We start from the raw sequence: 13334 nt of genomic DNA, 5'->3' as shown, positions 1-13334 counted from the left end.
GGGAGGACAGATTCTGCCCCTGCAAATCAGGGGACTTAGAAACTATTGAGCATGCCCTCCTGAACTGCAATTTTTATACATTACCCTGTTTGAAGCTTACTGAGCCCCTCTTATCGAGAATGGGACCTGGCAGGGCAGGAGAAGGGGTTGAGATGCTCCTACAGGGGGATACCGTATATACCCGTGTATAAGCCGACCAGCGTATAAGCCGAGGTGCCTAATTTCTCCCCCAAAATGGGGAAAAATTAGGCACCCGCGTATAAGCCGAGGGTCGGCTTATAACCCCTCCCCCCCCAGCAGGCTTACCTGGTGCGCAGGCAGGTGGCGGGGGCCCCACCCGCGGCCCAGGAGGGCCCCCCAGGGCGCTCCTGGCCGGGGGGAGCTGTGCGCGCCCGGCGGGGGCGGCGGCGCGGCCCTGCAGCGACCACAGGAGGCCCTCCCAGGGCGCTCCTGGCCGGGGGGAACTGAGCGGGCCCGGCGGCAATGGCGGCGGCAAGTTCCCCCCTCCCACCCTACTCTACCGTATTGACCCGCGTATAAGCCGAGGCCAGCTTTTTCAGCCCTTTTTTTGGGCTGAAAAACTCGGCTTATACACGAGTATATACGGTAATCCTTCAATCACTCTTCAGGTTGCGAAATTTTGCATGGCAGCAATGAAAATTCGATGCCATAGAACAGCCTCTTAGCGTAATTGACAGATGTGTCTCGGTTGTAATTTTCTTTTTAAGCGTTATAAGACTCGGACTATAATTCTTTGCTTGTAAGAACATATTAGTCCATGTTTCTTGTTTTTATCTTGTTTTACCTGGCTAAGGGCCGAAAATAAATTATCTATCTATCTATCCATCCACCCATTCATCCATCCAACCATTCCTCACAGGGCTGCTGTGAGGAAAAATCAGAGGAGAACGATGTAAACTTCTTTCGGTCCTCACTGGGGTGCAAGGCAGGGTATAAATATAGTCAACAAAAAAATTAAAGATACTCAAAGAAGGAACCCACACCGCCATACACAAACTCCTTCCATATGTCTTTGAGCACCAGCTACAATCGTCAGGCAACCATCTGTTGACTGTCACACCACTTAGGGTGGCCTGTCTGGCATCAACCAGAGCCCTGGGCCTTTTCTATTATGAATACTATTGTAACACAGCAGAAACCTGGCTACACAGATCCCTCTCCAAAATTACCTATGCCTAGGGTTGCCAACCTCCAGGTAATAGCTGGAGATGTCCTGCTATTAAAACTGATCTCCAGCCGATAGAGATCTGTTCACCTGGAGAAAAACGGCCACTTTGGCCACTGGACTCTATGGCATTGAAGTCCCTCCCCTCCCCAAATCCCACCCTCCTCAGGCTCCTCCTCAAAACCCTCCCGCCAGTGGTGAAGAGGGACCTGGCAACCCTACCTATTCCCCAATAAATGTGGCGATCTTTTAGATACCACAGAACTTCCACCTCCCTGAAGTGTGGGGGCTCCCTGGAGATATTAAGATATTAAGAGGCCCTGCAAGGCCTGAGTGTTTGCCAGGGCCTTTAAGGGGGTTTAAATGGCAGTCATCTTTTGCAGGGGGCGGAGATTTTGGGCTTGCTATTTTATCTTTGGTTTTAGCTGGGGATGCTTTAACTATTATTTTAAGCCACCATGAACCAAGAGGAAAGGCGGGATATAAACATTTTAATAAATAAATAAGACTGTGGGTAAAAGTGACATAAGAGCCCCGTGGTACAGAGTGGTAAGCTGCAGTACTGCAGTCCAAGCTCTGCTCACGACCTGAGTTCGATCCCGACGGAAGCCGGTTTCAGGTAGCCGGCTCAAGGTTGACTCAGCCTTCTATCCTTCCGAGGTCGGTAAAATGAGTACCCAGCTTGCTGGGGATAGAGGGAAGATGACTGGGGAAGGCACTAGCACACCATCCCATAAACAAAGTCTGCCTAGTAAATGTCGGGATGTGACGTCACCCCATGGGTCAGGAATGACCCGGTGCTTGCACAGGGGACTTTTACCTTTAAAAGTGACATGGTGGAGAAAAGTGGGACAGAGACTCCTTCCTGTATCATAATAATGCTGCCCATAATATTTATTTAGATTTGTAATCTACCTCAATCTAAAGCTAGGGACAATTAACAAAAGGGGGAAAATCAGCTAAACAGAGTAAGATTTCGTCCATATCGATGAAATTTCCCTACCCTTTCTAACTTAACCCCAAGCCCTATATATCGCCGAGATGAAGAAGCTTCAAGTCTCCCCATTAGTCCTCCTTGAACCCACTTGCCTCACACCCTTGAAACACGGCAAATTTTTCACACACTGCTAGCTGAGACTTTCAGCCTGAAATTACACAGGCATCATAAAATGAAGGAAGGCTGGAATGAGACTGTAAAGCAACTTTCCTGTTTGGCTATCAATCAATTAAAAAACAACAACAACCTGTCAGGAACATTCGAATCGGCCTTTGTGTTTTTACCTGTGCTACCATCAGCAGCAGAGAGGCTGAACAGGAGTTTAAGAGGCTTGTGGGATTTCAGAGTGACATTAGTTCAGCTTTACGCTACCTCCTATAACATCCGTAACCATTTCAGGTGCAACATGATATGTTGTTATGAAGCGGGAATGTTTTTTTGGGTAATAACAAGCAACTACTTCAAGCAAAAGATTAAGTTGTCATATATTTAAACAGACAAGACTGGGGGGGGGAGATAAAATTATAGGGGGCTGGGTTACCCTGGAGATCCAGGAATCTGAACAAACCAATGGTGTGTGGCTATACATTCAGTGGCAAGACAGAGAAGCACAACCTTGGGACTGTACTGCCTCAGCATTATCTACATAGCAGAGCTGTTGCGAGTATAAAACGAAGGCCCCTAAGCTCCTTAGAGGAGGAGATTTGAGGAATGTATATTTCAATAGCAAATAATCCAATCTGATTTCATATAATGTCTGGGTTGGACTTGGATAGTTAGTGTGAGAGGGGGTCCAGATGGCATCTGTACATGGGGGACCATGGTGGCTCTCATCAGCTCTTTATACAGTTCCATTTTTAAAAAATCCCACAAAGACCCCTACTCTGGCTGTAACAAGTATTCATGTTTATTAATAATACTATTTGTTCCTACAAATATCGCTGATTCGTCAAGACTCTCAAGTCAGCCAAAGAGCAACTTTGGCTGAAATGGCACCTCCAATATTCCATGAAAGTATGCAGTGCTGAATGAGGACAGAAAGACGGCACCATCTGCAAAGAGCAAAACAACCATTGATTGGAGATGCTCAACACTCATAAACTACAACAGCAAGAGGTTGGAGGCACAGAACTTTGGCACTGATGAATCAGAGCTGCTGCATTTACCCCATCACTCACTAAATTCCTCTGCAGTCCTCCTGTTTGCCTCCCTTAGCAAAAATTCATTTTTTTTAACCTTTTAAATCTTTTTTCACTTATTCAAGTGATATACTTCACCACAACTAAGAAATATCTGCTTACACACAATAGGTTCTCCACAGAGAGAGACATATGAACTATTAGCCATGGCTGCTAGCAAAGTGGTACGCAAAGGTCGCATGCCTGTATATCAGTGGTTCCCAACTTTTGAATATGAAGACCTCTTTTTAACATCAACAAATTCTGCGGACTCCCCCCCCCACCCCGTGACTGTTGTACTAATAATATAGTATGTGGTGCTTAAAATGTTAACAGGAGGGGGGAAAACAGAAATTTGAGATAAAAGATTTTGTGAGGGGGAAATGCAGGATTGTTTTGTTTTGTTTTTGGTCAGGAAACTTCTACACCCCGGTGAAGGAATCAAGAACAAAGTTTTTTTACCTAGGTACTTTTACTTGTTCTTCCCTCATCCAACCTCTACAACATATATTTGTTTTAGAGCAGCGGTTCCCAAACTTTTTGAATCATGGAGCACTTTTCAGGAAGAATTACCAAAGATCACAGGTTGGCATAGCCAGAAGCTGAACGCAACAGGCTTCTCCTCCAAAAATGGCCTTCCTTCCTACTGCCATGGTTCTCCATTGCACATTGATGACAGTCAGTTCCTATACTTTCTCATCCTATGGACCAGCTGCACATTGCTAGAGCCTGATGGGCTGGGGAGGGGGGAGTAGGGAGGGGAGAGAATCTGGAACAGAGAAACAGCAAGCATGGAAAGCTCCCTTCCCCCTGCCTTGCCACTCCTCAAGAGATGGCTTTTCATTTTAAAAAGTAATCTTGGGGGCTTCATTACAAGCATTTACATGTCATGGGTAACTTACCCCAGCAGCAGCCTCTGGGCTGGAAACGTACCACACGGAGAAGTGAGGATGCACTTACACACCAGATTATTATCCCGTTCATATACTGTAGAGGAGGATCCCTGCACCAAAGGTTCATAGAATCATCGTAGAGTTGGAAGGGACCACCAGGGCCATCTAGTCCAACCCCCTGCACAATGCAGGAAATTCAAAACTACCTCCCCCACACACCCCCAGAGACCCCTACTCCATGCCCAGAAAATGGCCAAGATGCCCTCCCTCTCATCATCAGCTTAAGGTCATAGAATCAGCATTGCTGACAGATGTCCATCTAACCTCTTCTTAAAAACCTCCAGGGAAGGAGAGCTTACCACCTCCCGAGGTTCTCTCTTGCAAGTAGCAGCTCCTGACAAAAAGCATTTTTGTTAGCAAATAAGCATGCCAAAAAATCAGAAAGGGAACATCGGTTACAGACATCAATGGCCTGAAGGGTAAGGCCATCAAGGACACAGCACATAATATAGATCTGGAAATATGGGAAAACTTGTGGAAGAGGGAATATAAATTTACAATTACCAATGAAATAAGAGAAAACTTATATAAGATGTTTTACAGATGGTACATAACTCCGATACTGTTAAGTAAAATGAAGAAGGATGGTATGGATTTATGTTGGAAGTGTGGAACCAAAAAGGGTACATTTATGCATGCATGGTGGTACTGTAAGAAAATTATGAGATTTTGGAGATTAATAATAAAGGAAACTAATAATTTGATTAGTACAAAATTTAAAAAAGATCCTGCAATTTGTTTATTGGGAATTCCTGAAAAGAATATGGATAAATAGGATAGAGTTATATGCCAATATAGTTTTGCAGCAGCAAGAATTACAATAGCAAAAAATTGGAAACAAGTAAATAAACCTTCAATTAAGGACTGGAGAGAGAAATTGTGGTTGTATATGTGGATGGCCAAACTTACAGAGTCTTTACATGGTAAAGATATGGAAGAGTTCAAAAAAACTTGGTTAAAAGCCATCGCATTTTGGGATGAAATGGCAAAAATGAATTTTACAAGTATAGTTAATGAATTATAGATAAATGGTAATGTAGTTTATATAATGATAGTTTAAGGTAATTTTAAATACTGTCAGAATACTTCTCCGGACGTCTAGTGGTGGTGGGACACTCATTTAAGGTGGGTGGAGGGTATTTGGGCACTGTTTATTCTATAATATTATAATAGAAGATGTAAAACTGTAGTATGTGTTCTTTTTGTATTTTTGTTGTTTTTTTGTTATTTGTTTATGTGATTTATAATTTGCTATGAAAACTAATTTAAAATTTATTTATTTTTAAAAAAGGACACAGCACAATTCCTCGGAATGAGAAGGCACCATTTAATGTACAACCAAAGAATGTGGTGGTTGTTTTAAAATGGCCACCATCTGGTTAAGATTACAAATCTCCCCCCAAAACACCTTTTATCCCACATGATGGAAAAGAAGTTGCTAAATGCCAACAGCCAGGCAGATGTTTTACCAAACCAATTCCAGCTGTTTTGCATGCCGGAAAAATGCACGCATGCATTTTCAGTATAAAAGCAGAGTTTACTTTAGCAATGACTCTGCAAAAGCCCTTGCAGACAATTAACAAGTAAGTTGTAAGACTGCAGATACCAGTAAGGGCCCTTTTTCTTTTAGTTTGCTAATTACTTATCAAAATTATTACCTACAATTTTAAATAATCAGCATTTAACAAATCATGTTTGTTGAACACTACTATGTTAGTCTTCAAAGTGTGCAATTAAAGAAAAATGAAAAACCACGACTTAAGATCTCTTTACGTTTTACTCTAATAATAAAGACATGCCATCTTTAAGCTTTTAACTTAAGACCTCACTCTTTTTAAAGTGGAGTTACTATTATACAAGGGCCCCATTACTTGCAATGGCAGGAGATCTGTAAATGGATCCCCCACCATTTTTCAAACATTGTATGGAGACAGTCAACTGATCGTCCCCATGACGTTGTCATGCTCTAATTCTCCCCCCCCCCATCCTCCATCATTTGTGGGACTGCAATTTAAAATGTAAGCAGCAGCAGAGAATCAAGCCACAATTGTTATACTAAGCTAGATCCAAGCAGACAAGCCTTTGTGTTTTCATCAGGCAAAGAAATGGAAAGGGGGTAGAGGGTTACATAACTGCATATTAAAGGAGAATTTGGAGTCAAGCATATATTCACAGGACCAGACGAAAAGCCATGAGGTTGCAACTTCTTCAAACACTGCTGTCAAAAGAGGTGAACCCTAACCCAACTAGGCTGACTGTCAGATAGGGCTTCTGACCGCTCTGTTTCCAAACAAGATGGTTTCCCCGCGAACAAGATGGAGTTCTCCGTGCACTCCTCCCCCCCCCCTGTTTTGCACACAAGCTCTGGCCAGGGATTTACAATTGTATTGGGACCCGCCCGTGTAAATCTCCGATCTGATATCGGGTCCCGTGCACAAAGCCGAGAGCTCAGCCATCTCCTCCACGGATTGCTCACAATTGTTTCTGTTCAGTTTTACTTAAGTCGTTACCGGCAGGAAACGACTACATTGTTTCTTTGTTCCTGTAACCCTATTGTATCAGCCCTATATATGTATCCATACTCCCCCAGTCATGTATTCCAGCCTTGCTCGTCTCTTTACTGAAATCACTGACTTTCGGAATAAATCCTTGAATCGCTGCTCTGTCTGGATTTGAGTTCTATTGCCTGAAATGCCGTGCATTTGCTGAAGCCTGACATTGACAAATGCCAATGAAATGAAAACTTTTTCATGAGATGCAAATTATCAGACAGGTAGGGGTCCTGAAAAGGTGAAGTTATTCAGCAAATTCAGGCAAGTGCATACCTATGAAGAAAGACCGCTAGTCAGAGTGGCCAGTGGTGAATTCAATGGACCAGTGCACTGGCACGGTGTAAGGGGGCTTCATATGTTCAAACTGTGTCACATGAACACATGAAGCTGCCTTATACTGAATCAGACCCTTGGTCCATCAAAGTCAGTTTTGTCCACTCAGACCAGCAACGGTTCTCCAAGGTCTCAGGCAGGGGTCTTTCACATCACCTACTTACCTAGTCTCTTTAATTGGAGATGCTGGGGGTTGAACCTGGGACCTTCTGCATGTCAAGCAGATGCTCTACTACTGAGCCACAACCCCTCCTGACAGCCCACTAGTCCATCTAGTTCAGCGCTAGCTATCCTGACTGGCAGTAGTTCTCCAGGATCTCAAACAAAGTACCTTCCCAAAACCTACCACCCTAGATCCTTTTTAATGGGGCATTTGATTGAATCTGGAATCCTCTGCACATAAAGCATGTGCTCTCCTATTCAGTCACACAACACACACCCCAGGATTCCCACTGCTGAAGCCTATGTGCTGGCTACTATAATCACATGCTTTTCCATGTATAATCACACAGGTACCACTCATTCATCGCAATAACAGAAGAGGGATGAAACAAGAACATTCAAAGGAAAGAACCATCTCATGTCTAACCAGGGCCATTTATGCACGGGAGGTTTTGCCGCTCTGTAGATGCACATTTTCTCAATCCGAATTCTCATGGGGGCTTATTTTTGAGTTTTGAGAATTCAGATGGGGGAAATGTGCATCTAGAGAGTGGCAAATCCAAGGCAAAACCTCCCGTGCATAAATGGCCCAGAACTCTCCAGAGACTGGAAACAGGGTTCTACACCCTTGTGAGCCTCTGAGGGCACCAAACTCCTGTTGTTTTGAATTATGCTATCACCATGGCAATTAGTCCTCCAAACATGGAATTAGAAATAATTAGCAAACAAGATTTCTTTATATAGTCTTCTGTAGTAAGGAAAGACGTTGATCCCTTTCTAAAAAAAACCCCACAAAATTGCGTAAGCATCAAAACAAATGGTAACAAAAATTTGTCAGGAATAAGATATTATTAGTTTTCTAGCATTCTAATTTACTCAGAAATAAGTCCTTCCTAGAGTTACACCCAAGTAAGGAGGAATACAATTTCAGCGATGTGGCATAATTCCGTTCACATTTAACCCAAAACTAGATTTCACAAGGTCAATGGGGCATACTTCTTAATAAATGTGCATAGGACTATAGTGTCAGATAATTTAAAAAAATGAAACTGGGATATGGAACTATACAAATAATCAAAACACAGAATATATACAAACAGTACAAGGTACAGAGTATATGGTTGTCACTGCTTTTTCAGGCTCTACTCCTGTGCTTGTAACCAAAGTAACCAGATGCAAAGGAAGACAGTGTTCCTGTGGCTATAGCAAGAGGACTTTCACCGATTGCAGATGGGAGGACTGGCACTTTCATGGAGGAAAGGATATTCATGGCTACTAGTTAAAATGGATACTAGTCATGATGCATTCCTATTCTCTCCAGGATCAGAGGAGCATGCCTATTATCTTAGGTGCTGTGGAACACAAGCAGGATGGTGCTGCTGCAGTCGTCTTGTTAGTGGCTTCCTGGGGGCACCTGGTTGGCCACTGTGTGAACAGACTGCTGGACTTGATGGGCCTTGGTCTGATCCAGCAGAGCTTTTCTTATGTTCTTATGTAACTTACCAGGAGAGTTCTTGGTGAGTCACTGGTGGTCAGCCAGCCAACACCCCAAGAGCTGCACCCATACCCATTGCCATCTATCTATCTATTTTGTGATTTCTAGCCCACCCTTCCCGGCCTTACATCAATTAAAATTTACACCAACAATATTAAAACTTATAATAATAAAACCCAATTAAAAAATCAAGCAAATCCAAAGATGGCACAGCAATCCCGTCCTATTGGCCAAGCAAACAGGCAGGCATCCCCCTCAGATCAACCTGATATACACTTAGGGGGAGAGTAGCCACCACATTGCCACCACAGGACAAGTCTGACCAAATCGGGCCCCCGTGGCACTCCCAGGACTGCAGGAGCCCACTGGCTCTGCTTTTTCCGGGCAATTTTAACCTCACAATCTGCCTCCCCCCAAATGCAGACGTCCTCGCAACTGTACAACCAACCACCCCTGTCAAAATGCTCTCTTCCATACTACCAATGGGATAGGAAGTACTCGTCTGCAACTGGCAACTTTAATAGCAATCTTGGCAAAACGTTAGCAGGTGAAGTTTTTTCCCCTGGCGCTGACAAGAAGTGTTGGCAAAAGCGCCACCGACTTCATTTCTGCACATTCGGCTATTGTTCAAGGTGCAGGAGCAGAGCCAATAGAAAGGCAGCATACACACACATACACATTGCAAGGCACAGTCTTATTCTATTTCTTTTAAAATGTGCATCCCTGGACTACCCTTACCCTTATTTTCCTTTTTTTTTTTTAAAGGAAAAGCAGAGCCAGACAGCTGACTAAAGTTACCCGTGAGATCAATGGGAATGGTTTTGTTTTAAGGACTTATTGATCTCCTTCTACCCAACGCAACATTTGTTGCTTCAGTAAGCCGGCCTTTTCCATACACTGTGCCAAAGCTGATCGATACCAAAGGCCACCTAACTATGGGATGGAAAGCATCACCCAGCAGGGCAGACGGGATCCGGTAAATCCCAATTAGCTCAGGAGCCAAACCTGCAAATAGACATGTAGGGATCGAAAACCTTCCTTTTCAAGAAGAGGCACAGGTTACAGCCCTACATCCGCAAGCGCACGTAGCACAAATTCTTACATCTGCAGAAAAACTAGACTCGGGGATACAACGGGAGTTTTCCTTGAATAATGGGGTAGAGACCCCGGAGAAAACGCCAGGATTCCCTCCAAGAGGAACGACAGCCGTTTGATACAGTTTAAAAGAGAGAAAGAAGAGGGTTGGTTTGTTTTTTACCCAAAAGCATGATGCCACCAACGTTGCCTTGTCGATCCCGATGCCACCGCAATTCCCTGGTCCGGCTCAGGACCCCCGACGAAAGGGAAATCACAGTCCCAGCCTTCAGACCTTCCCATCCACTTGCTGAAATGCTCCTTCTTCTCGCTCCCCCCTCAACTCTCCGAAAACTCAGGCGCTGCCCCCCAGATGCCAAGAAAGCGGCATTTTCGCAGAGGTGCCAGGCTATTTGGAGAGGGGGGGATGCGAAGAGAAGCCAGAAACAGGAGGGAGAGCGGAGTCCCGGCTCCCCCCCCCCCCAGCACCCAGCAGCATTAAAGCGACCCGCTTCCTCCGGCTGGAGTCCACCGTCCAGCCAGAGTCACGCCGCTCCCCAACCCCTCCCCGCCTGCCCTGCTAAGCCTTACCGGATTTAGGAGGATATCTGTAGATGGCATTAGAAGGGACGTCCACCTCTTCCACGCCGGCGTTCTGCCTGCTGGTTAAGGCTCCCATGGTCCCACCTCAGCAGGGGGCATCCGTCGGGGGGAGGAGGAGGAGGAGGAAGGGGGGCAGATGCCTACTAGATGCCTACTAGGTAGGTGGGTGGGTGGTGGGTGGGGGTCAGCCGCTTCCCTCCCGCAACGGCGCCGGCCCCTCACTGGCGCCGCTGCCGCATTGCCTTGCCTGCTGCTGCCCCCAAGGGGGTGGCGCTGCCTGCTGCTGCTGCTGCCGCCGCGGAGCAGGGGACCCAGGCAGCCGCTCCCCCGCCGCCTCTCCCCATCGCTCATTTGCCGGAGAGCCTGGAGGGGCTGGAGGCCGGGGCCGGCTCAGCGGGGCTGGCTCGGCGGCGGCCCCTGCGGCAGCGGCATCGCGGAGCGGCAGAGGCGCGGCTGCCAGCGCCGGAGGCCACAACAGCGCAGCCCGCAGCCTCAGCGCCGGACACGGCTGCTGCTGCACATGCCCCGCGCGGCGGCAGCACCAGCCGCAGCAGCAGCAGCAGCAGCAGCAGCAGCCGCCGTGACGTCGGCGCCCGCGCTCGCCTCCTCCAGCCAATGGAGGCGGCCGGGGAGGGAGGAAGGCAGGCAGGCGGCCGGCCGGCCGCCAGCCTGCCCGGCTGCTCGCTCGCGCGGAGGGCCTAAGGGGAGGGGCTGTGGCTCAGTGGCAGAGCATCTGCTTGGCGTGCAGAAGGTCCAAGGTTCAATCCCCGGCGTCTCCAGTTAAAGGGACCGGGCATGTAGGTGATGTGAAAGACCCCTGCCTGAGACCCTGGAGAGCCGCTGCTGGTCTGAGTGGACAATACTGACTTGGTTGGACCGAGGGTCGGATTCAGGAGAAGGCAGCTTCATGGGTGTTCATGTGCGTTCACCTTGGGAGGAGCTGGAAAAGTCAAAATGCGGCACACGCGCGCGCACCCTTCTCCTCCGAGAAGCCGGACGGGGGGAGGAAAGTTTTTTGGCAGAACCCTGGCAAAACCCCACCCCGGTTAAGATGTTATCATTAGTATTCGCGTTATTGATATTATTAGTGTACTAATAATAAATAACAAATCGTATTGTTTCATTAAATACCAATAATTAGTTATTATATCATTTATATTATTATTTATACAATAATAAACATTATTATTATACTGTTATATTATACTATACTATTATATTATACTATTATAATATTATATTATTGTACTATAATATTTATTGGCATTATACTATTATATTATACTGTATTATACTGTTATATTATACTATATTATATTATACTATTATAATATTATATTATTATATTATAATATTTATTATTGTATAAATAATAATATAAATGATAGAATAAATAATTATTGGTATTATGATGAAAAAATAAATTATTATACTATTATATTTTACTGCATTATAATGTTATATTATACTATTATAATATTATATTATTATACTATAATATTTATTGGCATTATACTATTATATTATACTGTATTATACTGTTATATTATACTATACTATTATATTTTACTATTATAATATTACATTATTATACTATAATATTTATTATTGTATAAATAATAATAAATGATAGAATAAATAAATATTGGTATTGTGATGAAAAAATAAGATGTGTTATTCATTATTAAAATAATAATCATTGTTATTAGTATTAGTGGTAATAGTAGTATTACAGTGCATTCCTAAGGACAGTTACTCCATTCATTTAAATGGACTTAGACTGGAGTAACTCTCCTTAGCAATGCACTGTTAGGGAGCCAGTGTGGTGTAGTGGTTAAGAGCGGTGGTTTGGTGGACTGTGATCTGGAGAACCAGGTTTGATTCCCCACTCCTCCACATGAGCGGCGGAGGCTAATCTGGTGAACTGGATTGGTTTCCCCACTCCTACACACGAAGCCAGCTGGGTGACCTTGGGTTAGTCACACTCTCTCAGCCCCACCTACCTCACAGGGTGTCTGTTGTGGGGAGGGGAAGGGAAGGTGATTGTAAGCCAGTTTGATTCTCCCTTAAGGAAGCCCACATTGACTGAAATGGGTTGGAAGTCTGTCCGATTATTCCATCCCAAACAGGTCAAAACGTATCCTCAATCCCGTGGCTGGCTCACTTTGCACCAAAGGGACAGGTTTGTTTTATTATCCTGAATGCTGGTTTCATAACATGACAATGAGCACGGTACCAAAGGGCCTGGGGATACATCCCACCATCGTCTTCAATATATATTTGTTTACTACACCATATTGCTGTGGATGAGAATGATTGCCATTTGGTTCATTCCTCTCACAAAGAAAAAAATTACTGCCCAACTGTTCTAAAAGTAAGAAGAAAAAGAAGAAGAGTTGGTTTTTATATGCCGACTTTCTCTACCACTTACGGGAGAGTCAAACTGGCTTACAATCACCTTCCCTTCCCCACAACAGACACCCTATGAGGTAGGTGGGGCTGAGAGAGCTCTAAGAGAGCTATGACTAGGCCAAGGTCACCCAGCTGGCTTCATGTGTAAGAGTGGGGAAACTAGCCCAGTTTAAAGTCCACTGCTTTAAACCACTGCTCTTAACCCCTATACCACGCTGGATGATCTTCGTATAGGGTCATCCTCTTGCACAACAATGACACTATTTATTTACGCACTTCATTTATACCCCGTCTTTCCTGCCAAGACTGCTTACATTATTCATCTCTCCTCCAGTTTATCCTCCCAACAACGTGTTTGGTAGGCAAAACGGAAAGTGTGTGACTAGCAC

At 44.9% G+C, this 13334-nt stretch overlaps 1 protein-coding gene across 1 annotated transcript in view; it reads right to left on the bottom strand.

Annotated features, from left to right (window-relative positions):
* Window positions 1–10642, bottom strand: part of RNF157 (ring finger protein 157) — a 113612-nt gene extending 102970 nt beyond the window's left edge. Inside the window, exon 1 of the mRNA XM_056855935.1 lies at window positions 10522–10642. Coding sequence (XP_056711913.1) covers window positions 10522–10609 — 88 coding nt within the window. The 5' untranslated portion in view covers window positions 10610–10642. The remainder of the gene's footprint in view (window positions 1–10521) is intronic.
* Window positions 10643–13334: the final 2692 nt, after the last annotated feature.

The sequence above is a fragment of the Euleptes europaea genome, chromosome 1, assembly GCF_029931775.1.
Source record: "Euleptes europaea isolate rEulEur1 chromosome 1, rEulEur1.hap1, whole genome shotgun sequence".
In the NCBI taxonomy this organism is placed as follows: Eukaryota; Metazoa; Chordata; class Lepidosauria; order Squamata; family Sphaerodactylidae; genus Euleptes; species Euleptes europaea.
Note: the sequence above shows the minus strand (reverse complement) of the source record. Positions and strands in the feature narration are given on the sequence as shown.